Source organism: Scomber scombrus, chromosome 8 (assembly GCF_963691925.1).
Source record: "Scomber scombrus chromosome 8, fScoSco1.1, whole genome shotgun sequence".
Taxonomy (NCBI): Eukaryota; Metazoa; Chordata; class Actinopteri; order Scombriformes; family Scombridae; genus Scomber; species Scomber scombrus.
In genome coordinates, this window is record NC_084977.1 from 12,558,750 (window position 1) to 12,572,088 (window position 13,339).

The 13,339-nt window shown below is 41.1% G+C and overlaps 1 protein-coding gene and 1 long non-coding RNA gene across 3 annotated transcripts in view; both read right to left on the reverse strand.

The window, feature by feature from the left end:
- Positions 1–2,362, reverse strand: part of ssbp4 (single stranded DNA binding protein 4) — an 86,466-nt gene extending 84,104 nt beyond the window's left edge. For both annotated transcript variants that reach the window (XM_062423786.1, XM_062423787.1), the window contains exon 1: positions 2,195–2,362. In XM_062423786.1, coding sequence (XP_062279770.1) covers positions 2,195–2,250 — 56 coding nt within the window. In that variant the 5' untranslated portion in view covers positions 2,251–2,362. The remainder of the gene's footprint in view (positions 1–2,194) is intronic.
- A 5,641-nt stretch (positions 2,363–8,003) lies between these two features.
- The window catches only part of LOC133985195 (uncharacterized), a 31,827-nt gene continuing 26,491 nt past the window's right edge, over positions 8,004–13,339 (reverse strand). The window contains exons 2-3 of the long non-coding RNA XR_009925444.1: positions 9,296–9,332; positions 8,004–8,031 (exon numbers count right to left, since the gene is read on the reverse strand). This is a non-coding gene — a long non-coding RNA (uncharacterized LOC133985195). The remainder of the gene's footprint in view (positions 8,032–9,295; positions 9,333–13,339) is intronic.

The window sequence follows — 13,339 nt, forward strand, 5'->3', positions numbered from 1 at the left end:
AGTCTAATTCAGCGCTGCATTGAGGCAGCTGTTGTGAGCTCCACATTTACAAGGAAACATGTGTTGGCCCTGCGGGGCAGGTTAGGGTGACAAGACAGGTGAGGAGGAGAGGGCAAGTATTGTCCATTATGTCTGGACAATACCTATAGGTCTGACACACACACACACACACACACACACACACACACACACACACACACACACACACACACACACAATAAGATGAATATATACAAAGATTTAAAGAATATAACATTTACTGTTGAGTTTCCAATGTATGGGGGGTGAAAAAATAAATGCAATAAATGCAAATTAAAGTAAAAATAACCCAAATTCAGTAATTTTATTATTCATAAGCAGCCTTAACACAGAAGTATTCATCATTTTCAGTTCTCAAAAGACTTGTATTTCTTATGAGTTAAATTATTAATCCTCCTCCTACACTATCATTTGAAATACATGATGCCTCTGCACTGATTTCACTTCCAATAACACATGGAACATAATCCACAATGCTTGAACAAGCAAGTGCAACTAAAAACTGTATGAAACCGTATTTTAATCATGCTTGAATCAATCTATTGCAGCTAAATAAAGCTGAGGCACACAAACAGGTGTAAAAGCAGCATAGCATCTGCTGATGGTTCATATGCAATATTAAAGCATCATATGCTGGTTCAAAGGTCACTCTGCCTGCTGTTCATGAAGCCACATGGGACTGTTTTCATTTAGGGATTCGCTCCTCCGACTCAACACAGACAGACACACACACACACCGAGCTGCTCAATATTCCAATAAAGTGATGTGAATTCAGAGTGAAACTAAACGCTCGTGGCACTAGACGTGCTCAAAGTCGCATTCAAGGAAGCTTACACTAAACAAAAAAGCAAGCCACATATCTAAAAGATCATCAAACGCTAATCAATTGAATATGACAAGGCAATGCATCAAAAAATACAAGAGTCTCCAAAGAAATGTTGCTTCTATTGCAGACGTGTGAGGTGCTGTATAACAGCACAGCCTCCCAGGACCTGACAGTGTTTTTAGATTACAATTGCATCTCAGCGGGGATCCCTGCTCACTCCTCTAACCTCAGACTGTTTACTGCTTAAAAATAGCTGATAATGATAAAAGATCACACTGATCAAAAGTGCTGTGATGCAGAGGGTCCAACTCTCTCAATGGTCCCATACATAAAATATTGGAGACAGCATTGATTTTAAGAACAGGCATGAGGAGCAGTGCAAGCTTTGGTCTATAAGGGACATTTAAAAGTTGCATTAGCTTTTCACCTTAATTCAAAAGTAATGGATGCAAACACTGACAAATGTGCATATATATATTTAATTTTTTAAAGGAAAATTAGACACTAACATACAAATCTAGCCAAAAAAGCATTGTTTAAGTGCATTGTCTTTTTTTTTTAAAAACACACCATACGGATTTTTTCCTGACACAATAACCAAAAAGCGACCACACATCCATTAATAAGAGTCTTCTTCTGTAATCACACAGCTTAATTCGTGGCAGCATGACTGAGCTGCTCTCCTTAATGTGAGTGGATGCTAAAAAGTTTACCACCGCTGTATGACTGCTGAATGGGACAAAACTTTCCCCCTCTCATCGCCAGGTTTTTATAGCGCCCGGCGTTTTTCGCCTCAAACAAAAATCAGCAAACAGCCTGATCAAGCTTTTCTCTTTCAGAAAATATCAACCATCCGGCAGCCTCGTCTCCTAAACCCCACAAGAGACGAGCCGAGCAGTCAGGGACGAGCACATAAACCCCCATCCCCAAAAAAACATGCTTTACCCGAAATGAAATGAAAATGTGCTTCACAGTGCTGCAGAAGCGCGCAATGCATCATAAAATAAATGCATTGCTCTCCAGAAAGGTTGCACCAACTTAACAAGAGAAGCGCGAGCCCGTTGCACAAACGCACAATATTAGTGAATATCCTGTGTGCATAAGTGCAAAACAAGAGGTAACAAAAAAAATCCCTAAAAGTTTAAGAGGCGCACCTTTAAGGTGGTCGGAGGGAGGGGGGGGCGCACGGAGTAGCGCACTTTAGTACAGTACGCTCCTTTTAAATTACAGTAGGCTACCTAGTTTAGAAAGTTGGACTCCCCTCCTCTGCCCCCCTCGCCTGTATGATAAGCAGGTAAACTCTTGGATATAGCGTATAATTCACTTACTTTTCTCTCGCTTGGCTATCGGAAGGGACGACAGCTCCTTTACCTTTGGCGTACATGCTGGATTCTGTTTTAAGACTTTTGCCCCACTCAACACCTGTCAAAGAAAGCAGCCAGGAAAACGCTCCATCTCCATAGCTACCCCTTTAGTGTTTTTCCTCCCCCCCTTCTCCTCCTCCTCCTCCTCCCCCACCTCCCTCCTCCTTCTCTCTCCTCTCTCTCTCCTTTTTTTTTTTTTTTTTTTTTTTTTACATCTCCAACATTGGCCACAAATCAGGCACAGTTTCTATTGGGGGGACTTGAAACCGTCCTCTGTTGGATTTTTTTCCCTCCTCAGCCGCTGTTCCGCAGGCCTGCTCCTCCTCCCTCCGCTGTGCAAGCGGTGGGGGCTCCTTAAAGGGAAACACACACTTCTTGTTTACTGACCTCAGAAACATGAGGAGAGAAAGGGGGGAAGATGGGGAAAGGCCTTCTGGGTATAGGCTCTGGTCTCTGGGCCAGCTCCTTTTGGGAGACTGGCAGTAGTTGTTCATGTTTCTCTTCCCACAACACATTCCAGAGGTTTGACTCCACTTGGATTTTAGGAATTTCACTCACACTAATGAGGACACTGCTTATATTTTTAGGCTGTTTGCACATATTATTACCTATGGAAGTAATAATTTCCCATGTTTTGTTTCAATGTGATGTGTTCTTAAAGTGAGGTGTTGTTTGACATGATCACAAAATATTTATGGCACTTTATAAGCTTGTGAAACTGTTATTTCATGTCAACAGGCCAATTATTTTTTGGTAGTCTATAGTATGGCCACAGGAAATAATTAATCGGCTGGCAGGTGAACTATAAAAGGACACCGCTAATGATGTTTTCAGACTGAAATAAAAGCAAATGTTCGCCTCACATTACTAATGCAAATTTGACCACTACAGTGCTTTCAGCCCAGTATCCCAGGAGTGACATTAATCAAGCTGCAGCTACCATGGTTTGAGGCTGAAGCCAATACAGATGTACCTTAAAGTGTAATTCCACCAATGGACACTAGATGCTGGCTCCAAAAAAATCCTTGACTCCAACGGACTCCCATTCAAAAAGGGTCTAGAAATACTAAGTCAAATTTTTTTTTCAACAAGTCATTATGGTCTCAATCGCTAAATTAAACCACTCTATCATGGGTGCTGGTAGTCATTTTGAAAATATTGCTAGATACGTAAGATTTAAAGCCTTATTTCAGCCTTGACATCTGTCATGTGGGTGTTGATTGACAGCTGTGATTGACAGTTCGCTCACCTGCTGCTCTCCCCAGTTATGGCATGAACACTGAGTCACATTGTTGTTGCAATAGGCTATTTTGGTAAATTTACTTGATTGTGATAACTGCCCTTTTGGCATTATTTATCTAAAGTAGCTAATGTCAGCCCAAGTGTGCACAGCTCAATGTCCCCTGTAAGTTAGCGATTGCTTTGGTTCAAGATTGCGGGGCGTGTTTCCAAATCTTAAAAGAAAATTCCCCACACTCCTTATTTGGAAGGTCCTGGCTCCAAACGGAAAAGATGGCGTTGACTATAAGCTGCAACTCTGGGCTCGAAATTGGCTCCAATGCAAACCAATGGATAATGTCACACCTCGCCATGCCCATCTTGATATACACACTATGATTAATTTTGGATAATTCCACACTTTATGGTTTCTGTCCAGTGGCAATACTCAGTACCATTGCAGGATGTAGTGAACCCTTTATGTAGATAGCTAAAAAGTAAAGATGTGAAGATTGTAGCGGTGAAAGAATGTTGTGTCGAGATTTAATTTAGGAGACTAAATACCCTGCAGTGAAGATTTACTTTTTTGTTCATTATAATCATAATTATTTTTTCCTAACATCCATATCTCCTATTTGCCTCATCATAACCATACGTTTACCATAGTGTATTTGCATATTCACGTGTTTTTCCCCAAAACTTTGCAGAACAAATGAATTTCAAAAACATGGTCATCAATTAAAAAATAATGACATTAATTTGCAGAATTATTCAATATTAAAGTTCTTGTCTGGCAAATCGTTTCTTAGCTCACTGCACAGATGTTAGTCAAGGTTTTTGCCCTCATTTGTTTAAAAAACCTCCTCCAGACAAGATATGTATAGAAATACTCTGATTGGAATAATAATCTCTATATCATATGTGTTTTCCAACAAAAATGCTCTGTTAACTAAAAAAAAAAAGCTACATCTACTCTAAAAATACAGAATCTGTAAATATGCAGATATTTCTAATTTCACACAAAATATATATTGCTTCACTGTTAAATCCATTCTCAGCATATATGCACCATTATACTACTATAGACTTACATTCTTCACATCACAAATTGTATACTGGACTACAATTGGCTCTATACCTGTTGTGACAAATCCTACTCGTAGACCCACCACTTAAACTCAGAGTTTTGGGGAGCACATACAAACATTCCTCCCTCAGCAGATTCATATGAAAACAGCCTTGTAGTTTCAGTCGGATGACAATAATAAAAACACATTTTTGAGAGGAGGAAGACTTTAAACATTTTTGAACTTTTGACCCATCCCTTTGTTCATGCCGCTGATCGGTCCTGTGTCACCTCAGATCCCACAAGGCCTTGCAAAGTGATATATTTGCATTCCATTGAAAATGAATAAACACAAACTTCATGTTACGCTGCATTGAATGTGTCTTCACTGTAAGACTGCAAGTAGCCACAGCAACAATATTTCATACTGATTAATTTAAATTTAACTAATTTGAACATAACCACTCTGGTAACTGGTAATGGTATGATACACTTTGCAACAATACTGTGCACTCGGAGGTGTCCTCAGACAGAAAATCTCAAGACGTGGCATGTTTCACAACATGGTGCTTTTATTCTGGCATGTTTTTTCATCATGGGGTTCCTCATCTAACCACACCCATTAGTTTTAAATATCAGGACAGCTCATTGTGTATCACCACTCATGTATTTAGCTTCGCATACCACTGGATTCCAGTTAGTTTCCCAACATCTCCCAACACACAGGCAATCTGTGTTAGACCCTTTCACACCAGGAATGATTAGCCATTATATCCCTGAATCAAGAAAACTTTCCACAGGACCTGATTGGAGCACGGTCAGGTGGTGCAACTCGTGGTTTTCTACTCAGTGGCCTATTATCACTTGTTCCATCAAACCTGTTAATAAAGAAACATATATTACACACATGGCTCAGACGCTGATCTTTGTGTGGGTCATCTGTACAGGTCATTGAACACAGGAAAACACTTTTTCAGTAACTGTTGACCTATGCTTTGTGTGAAAGGGGCACACATTTATAACTAAATAGGAAATGTTTACAATATACATCACATTGTCAAACTGGTATGAATCTTTGGCCTTTAGAAGAAAAAAACCCTTATTGATTTTTATTTATACTGGTGGGTGTTTGTCTGATAATAATCACTGACTGAGGTCATAGTTTAAGCACCTCTTTATTCACTGGTATTTAACTCAAACTGAGAAGTAATCATTGTTGTGTTCTTGGTCTGAATACAACACAAGCAGCTCTGAGGTTTACTTTACTGAATCTGCTTTCAGAGCAGCAAAGGACACATGATATTTTGTTATTCTGATGATTAAAAAATCAAAAATGAACGAGTAGGATATGAATCCAGGAGCGATGAGTTAATCAAGGGCGTTCTTGGTTATCACAAGGGAGGCTTAAGCAGCAGTCTCCTGTGCCAAATCGTACTTGCTGTTCTGCATAAAGAGAGATCGCCCCACAGTCAGAGCACAGCTTCCACTGTACATTTCACATCTCACACAAGGCCACAGTCTTGGAGAGATCTTAAGCTTATTTCTTGTTAGCTAAAAGGGGATTGGTTGTTATTATTATTCATTCCAACTCTGACACCCCAATGACCTGACGGCAACCCACTTTCACTGGCACTCATACACCTCCGACTCCAATTACAAAGCAGCTGTAGGGAGGTGACACTGGTTGTTCCCTATCACCAAATGTGACCAGCTCTGTATAATAGCATCTATGATTAGCTATTAGATCCTTATAGTAAGACATATTTATGGTATTTGTCAGTCAGGCCTTAGGGCATGATGTGCTCTTTAACTTTTAATATCCTATAGCATGCTGACTTATCAGGGTATAGTTTACTGCTCATAGATATCTGTGTATGATATTGTGCTGGCTACAGGAGAGAGATACCCAGCAGTAACCAGATCTGAAGTATACAGAGGTTTAAACGGGTAAATGTCATTATAAATCATCAAATTAGTTTTGTGTTCTTTATTTGTACTTAACAATTGTCAGTATGAAATGGAATTCAACATCATATAACAATAAAACATGAAAAAACATTCATTGGGGATGAACACTAGTTGGTCTGTCAATATATCAGGCTACCTTGGTCCAAAAAGGAATATCTCAACTGTTAAGTCTGTTTTGACATTGAGCGTTCCCAGAAGATGAATCCTAATGATTTTGGGAACCTCCTGATTTTTCCTCTAGCACCACCCATGAGATTAACATCTTTGTTTCAAAATGAAATATCTCGACAACTATTAGATGGAGTTTCATGACATTTGGTGTTCACATTTATGTTCCACTCAGGAGGAATTGTAATAACTTGATGGTGATTCTTAACTTTCCATCATGCAGCAGGTATTTGGTTTATGACCAAAAACCTGTAAAACTAATGACACTTTACTTTGCGTTTAGAGCCACTTAGCGAATGCAAGCGTGTGTATATGTTGAATATTTTACATACTGAACATCAGTGTGTTATTATAGTCATTGTGAGCATGGTACTATGTTAATATTAGAATTTATTTTTTTATAAATGATTGTTAATTAGAACAACACATAGACAATAGGAGTTTTGTAAAACTTTATCAGTTGCCTATTGAGATTACATTTCACTAATCATACCAATGTAAAAACAATTGTGGAGAGTGAAAAAAGGCATGTGTGGTTGGTAGGCCTGTAGAGACACATATGTCTGGGAGTCAGTGTGAATTGAAACATTTGAAACATGAGAGTAAATCTGCTGTGTGAGTTGGGCAACAGGTCTTGTTTGGTTGTCGATTTTTTAATTTTTTTAAAAACACGATATCAGCATGAATTGTCTGGTAAATGCGTATCAAAAGCCGCACTTTTTCAGTCAACTTATTTTTCTTGAAAAATATCAAGTGTGCTCAAACAATTTTTTTAAACATGGCGACAGAGTAAGTACCTTTGCCAAGATAACTGACCAAGAAGTGTAGGATAATTTTCCAGACTGCCGTCATTGAGGTGAAAGGTGAAAACAATCAGTCCATCTGTTTAAGTGGTACATGTTTAACGTCAAAGGTCAAAATGAATAATCGTGATGAAATGTAGTAACTATAATAGAATCTAATTTCGAGTAATAGACTCCACGCCTTACAGAAATATATCTTTCACAGGCGTTTATTTACACTGGGTTAGTGTAACAAAGGAATGAATGTGAAATATGTATGAGAGAAAGCCAAGATCACATTTCACTATTTGGGCAACCCATATCAATTTGGGAGTAACCTAGAGGTAAACTAGTACTTTCTTTTCTTTCCCCCCCCCTTTTTTTGTTTTTTGGGTGACCTTCTACTCACTCAGGCAAACAATGTAGTTGCAAAACCATGTTCTTTACCCTGTAAAATCCTGGTTTCTGTGCTCCAGTCTACAGAGCACACTTCTTCCCATTTAGAACCTTCATGTTATGCAACAGCTCCACAAGAGTCCACGTTAGACAAGCAGGCATCCAGTACCCCTGTTAGGTCTCTGCTCCGCCCCGACATCAGCCTGCACGGGAAGGAAAAACACAATAAATTGCAGTCCAGACCAACAGAGGAATTCCCCCAGCCCCTGCCTTTGTGAGGCCAAATTATAATTAATCACAGGTTGAATAATTCAGTGCCAAGTGAATTGATGCCTTTCTCAGCCCATTCCTCGGCACCTGCCTCATAAGGCGTCCCCAGATCCTGCATGTGTTTAGGTTATGTTTGTATGTGTGTGTGTGTGTGTGGTGGAGGAGCTTCTCTAGGGCCAGTAAAAAGAGAAACACACAACCCCAAAACAACCAAACACAAGGCAGCAGGGAAACCTCCGCCCTAAAGTCCCTATGAGTCAGCCTTGACTCACAGTGGCCCCTTGGTCCGCCTCTTCTGCTCCCTTCACACTCGGTCCATCTCTCCTCTTCCTTGACATCTTGACTTACAGAAAAAAAATGGCACATTTAAAGGCATTATGGAGAACAGGATTCCTGAGGGGAACTGGTTCGACACAAATACCTCTTTGCCCTCTTTATGTCATCGACTGGGTCAAAGCCCTCAACAGGTTGGATGAAATTTGCATGTTTCAGAGAGAGTGGAGGAGAATGGGGGTGCAGGCTCATATGGCATAATCATTTTTACATGTAAGCATGACATTTGCACAGGAAACTGCACAGAGATCAATCAACAAATCGTTCAGCCATTGTATGTAACATGTATTCATCTCTTGGCTTTCATTCTGTCACCAAATTAAAACCACTGTCTCAAAACAAACTAACAGGTTTGGTTTTGTTGGTAGGTTTTCTCAGCTTAAGGTATTTATCTTTTTGTTGCGAAAAACTGTGCATCTCAGCAAAGACCACACAAAACACTGAGCATGGAAGAAATTGTACACAACACTATAAAAATCCATCCGCACAGCTCAGCTTGGAAAAAAATTGGAAAGATTTTTGAAGTCCTGCTTACATAACTTGAAGCGCTCTGTTATCCCAAATATGAACCTGTCTGTCTGCTGCTGCTCTGTCTGACTGTGTGCCTACCTACCAGCTGTTATGTCTGTCCACCTGCCTTCCTGTCTGTTTGTCTGTTTTGATTTGCATCATTCCACTTGGTCACCAAGTTCGTCTGTGCCATTCTCAACCAGCCGGCACCCTCCCCACCACCCCCTTCGCTCCACTTCATCCATCTGACACCCAGCGGCTACTGTGGGCCTCTGCTGTGATGAAGAAAGACTCTGTGCTCTTCAGCGCTCCCATAATTAGAGACAAAGAAAGAAAGAAAGCTTTGGCACTCACTGTTTTTGTGCGCCTCCTCTGCAGATACAGGTTGCGCCTGAAAGAAATAATAAAATCCATGTCGCATATCTTTCTAGGCAGCCTCGTAAAAGTGTTCAAAGTCATTGAAAACTTTAAAAACACTTTTCGACTTATTGCATTTGACAACAAAAAAGCTGTAATGTCTGGGCCTGGGCCGCATCTGGGTTACATTTTCTTTTTGTTTTTGTTTTTAACCTGTATACCTCATAGCTTCAAATTTACCAGCAGCTAAAACGATCTTGCCATCAACTGAACCTTAACCAAGGCAAGATGAGACCTTAACAGGCCTTCAGACTGAAAACAGCACTTCAGCAGAAACAACTCAAAGGTTGTTTTTGGTGGGGGTGTGTAGTTTCAGATACCAGTGAGACAATATGATCCAGCAAAGCCATGAGTTTGAAGGCTTATCTGACGCCAAATCAGTTATCACATTATCACAAGTTATCTTAGTAACAATTCTTTTATGGTCCATCATGACCATCACCAGGTAAACAGAAGTATTAACCCCTCCCTGTTACAAAGTATTGTACCTGGAATTGCACTTGCATGTGTTTGCTTGGCCAACATGGTTCAATGCAATGCCAAAAAGTCAATTTCAACTTTTTTTTTTTGGCTTCAAAACGTTATGGCCTTATTGAAAAGAATGAGGGTGGCGTGTTTATTCACATGCTGCTATGCTTATATGAACTTAGTCTTTAGGCCCATATATGAGTGATACTTGGCTGCTTCAGACAAAAAGTGACAGACATTTGGTAGAATCTTTGGTCTTCAGCCTAAAAGACGCATCCATCGACACAAGATTTAGGGCTTGACAACCAAAGACAGCTGAGTCTGACAGTGACAGTGAAATTTATGAATGAATCCTTACAGTGTAACTGTATGACCCACTATCACAAATAAACCAACACAAACACAACAGAATAAATGAGACAGAATACATATGCTAATGCAACACTGTTTGCATCATTTCTGAATAAAGTAAAAAAAAACATGACAGAATTGTGGAAGGATTACTGGCGTGGTCCTGCTTGCATATATATATTTTTTTCTATTTATGTTGTAGCACTATGATTCAAAAAGCGTTCATCACACAATCTTATGTGACTCAAAATTCATAATAACACAGATTGTGACCAAGATTGCAAGACTATTGTTGGATTGCTGTGTTGGGACCTTTATTTCCATTACAGAACATAATGAATACAGAACAGTGAATTTATTTATTTGCAACTTGCATTGTGAATTATGTTATCTTGTGGTGATTGTGACATATTGACGTGTATCTGCATACTCGCACATGACATGGGCCCCTACTTATAAGTTGTGATTTATAATGCTTGAAAACTAAATTTTACATGATCTATAGAGGTGCCGAGAGAAACAACTATTGCACTCTGGCAAAAAAAAGTTGAACTCTAATGCAATGTGATGTCATCTGATAGATTACTTTGTAATGTGAATAAAGCTTCACGTTACAAAGTGTCTGCTGTTTATCTTGCGATTTTAACAATTAAAGACAAAACAGTGTAGGATTTTGCTACCTGAGAAGCCTTCAAATTTACAGATTTTGACTTCCTGATCATATTTCATTGTTCGCTGGAATCTAAAGCAACATGCCTCCACCACTGCAGCTTTGTTTTGATGCAGGGTTGTTTTCAGTCTGAATGCCCGCTTATGATAATTTTCTTCTTTCTCCACTTTTATTCTCTGCCCAATTACTGCCCTGTACCTTTAAGAAGCAAAAGAAGAGAAGGGAGGGGGGCGAGAGAGGCTGGGGAGACGTGCAGTGGCAGAGAGAGAGAGAGAGAGAGAGAGAGAAAGAGAGAGAGAGAGAGAGAGAGAGAGAGAGAGAGAGAGAGAGAGAGAGAGAGAGAGAGAGAGAGAGAGAGAGAGAGAGAGAGAGAGAGAGAGAGAGAGAGAGAGAGAGAGAGAGAGAGAGAGAGAGAGGCGGTGGTAATGTTCTCATGTGTTTTCTTTCTGTGGGAAGTGGCACAGCCCCACCGCAGCATAAAACACACACATGCACATGCATGAATACACGCCTGCCTGTGTACACACACACACACACACACACACACACACACACACACACACACACACACACACACACACACACACACACACACACACACACACACATTAACACACAGGAAAGCAACACATTTTTCTATGTGTGAGTGGGGGTCCCTATCCTCTTACAGTCAGGGGAAGAGAGAGTCCTGTTGACGACATATTCCACAGCTGTGATCCCAACATACTCTACAAAAATGGAAAAGGAAGCGATAGCCCAGATAGGCAGTGAGACTTTTGAGAGACAGAAAGCATGAGACGGTTACTTGGCTGAAAAATGTTGCTCATCAGAATGAGCGAGGTTGGACATGAAAGCATGGTGAGAGAAAGAAAGGCATGATTTTCTGTGTATAATGCTTGTATGCTGGAGAGCGAAAGACACCAGATGGGCTACTGCAGTGAAAGTATTGGTATTTCTCCCACTAGAGGAATTTCTTTTGTCACTGATCACATCACAACTGATACAATACAGATGAACATGAATGTATTGTCACCACCAGTAGATCATTGCTGGGTGATTACTGTGAGGAAGAATTGCTCTGGCACGGCTTCCTGCTTAGTTTTAGATAGGGACCACAAACAGCCAGGCCAACGCAACTGAGCCACACTGAAACTTGTGGTTTCATCCTATGCCTCCTTACTCTCTTCCTCCATTATCCATTATCCACCATGCTCCACCCTGCCATCCTCTGCCTTCCTTCTCAACTTCCCCACACAATATATTGGCTTTGCTTTCCTCAGACAGAGAGTCAAATTACCATTGACAGTGCTGAGGAAGACAGTGGGCCACAGTCAGCCTGAAGTGAGAGAGAAGTGAAAGTGGCAGCTAGCTGTTTTCTGTAAAAGGCTTTGTGGTACCCTGATCCCCTAAGCTGGACCTGGAGGGCCATGGCGAACCGCAGTCACAGTCTGATAAGGACCAGCCCTGGCGGTGGCAGAGGAACATGCGTTACTGGCAGGCAGGGGGTGAAATTGCATCATCAGCGTGAAGGCAGCCACCACGCCAAAAACACGCCTCGCTGCAACCCGCAAAAACATGCCGTGCCAAGTCACTCCTCCTCCTCCTCCTACTCTACCATCCCCACTCTCCATTTAGCAACTTCTCTCTAATACCACCCCTCATTTCCCACCCTCCATGTCACATTTTTTAATTCTCTGTTCCAAAACATGCACATGAGCACGCCTGCCAGCATGCGTGCCCACACTACTGCGTGCATACATGTACACTCTCCGTCACAGTTTGTCTCTGCTGCATGTCTCCCACGCGCCCTCGTACACCCACTGCCAGCCAGCACAGAGCACTGTGACCTCCCTCTGCCCTGAGGGCCTGTGTGTGTGTGTGTGTGTGTGTGTGTGTGTGTGTGTGTGTGTGTGTGTGTGTGTGTGTGTGTGTGTGTGTGTGTGTGTGTGTGTGTGTGTGTGTGTGTGTGTGTGTGTGTGTGTGTGTGTGTGTGTGTGTGTGTGGCAGGGGGTGGGGTTTAAGCAGACGGGTAATGGGGGTTGTCACACCAGGAGTCAGGCATAGACGGTTGTCTGCTCCTCTGTGCCCTACAGGGTAGAAACTGGTGCCGTTCTGAACATCATTCACTCCCCGAGCTTCACAACACAAGCCTTTGGTGGTCACAAGCCTTCACACAGTGAAGAAACCGAAAACCTAAAACGTATACAATCATTAAACATTTCACTTTCATCACTATGAGTCAACTCCGACTAATGTCTGTGATTCAGATTTTTCCAAATGTACAATACCAGTCAAAAGTTTGGACACACTTTCTCATTCAAGAGAATAGGAAGGTGTGTCCAAACTTTTGACTGGTACTGTATATCTGTTCAGTTTGAACACCTAAAACAAACCCCATCACAAATCAGTCACAGTAATATGGAGGTGCAATGATTGGTATTAATGAAAATGCTGTGATGGGTTGATGGAGACAGTCGAGTGAGCCTAATGTG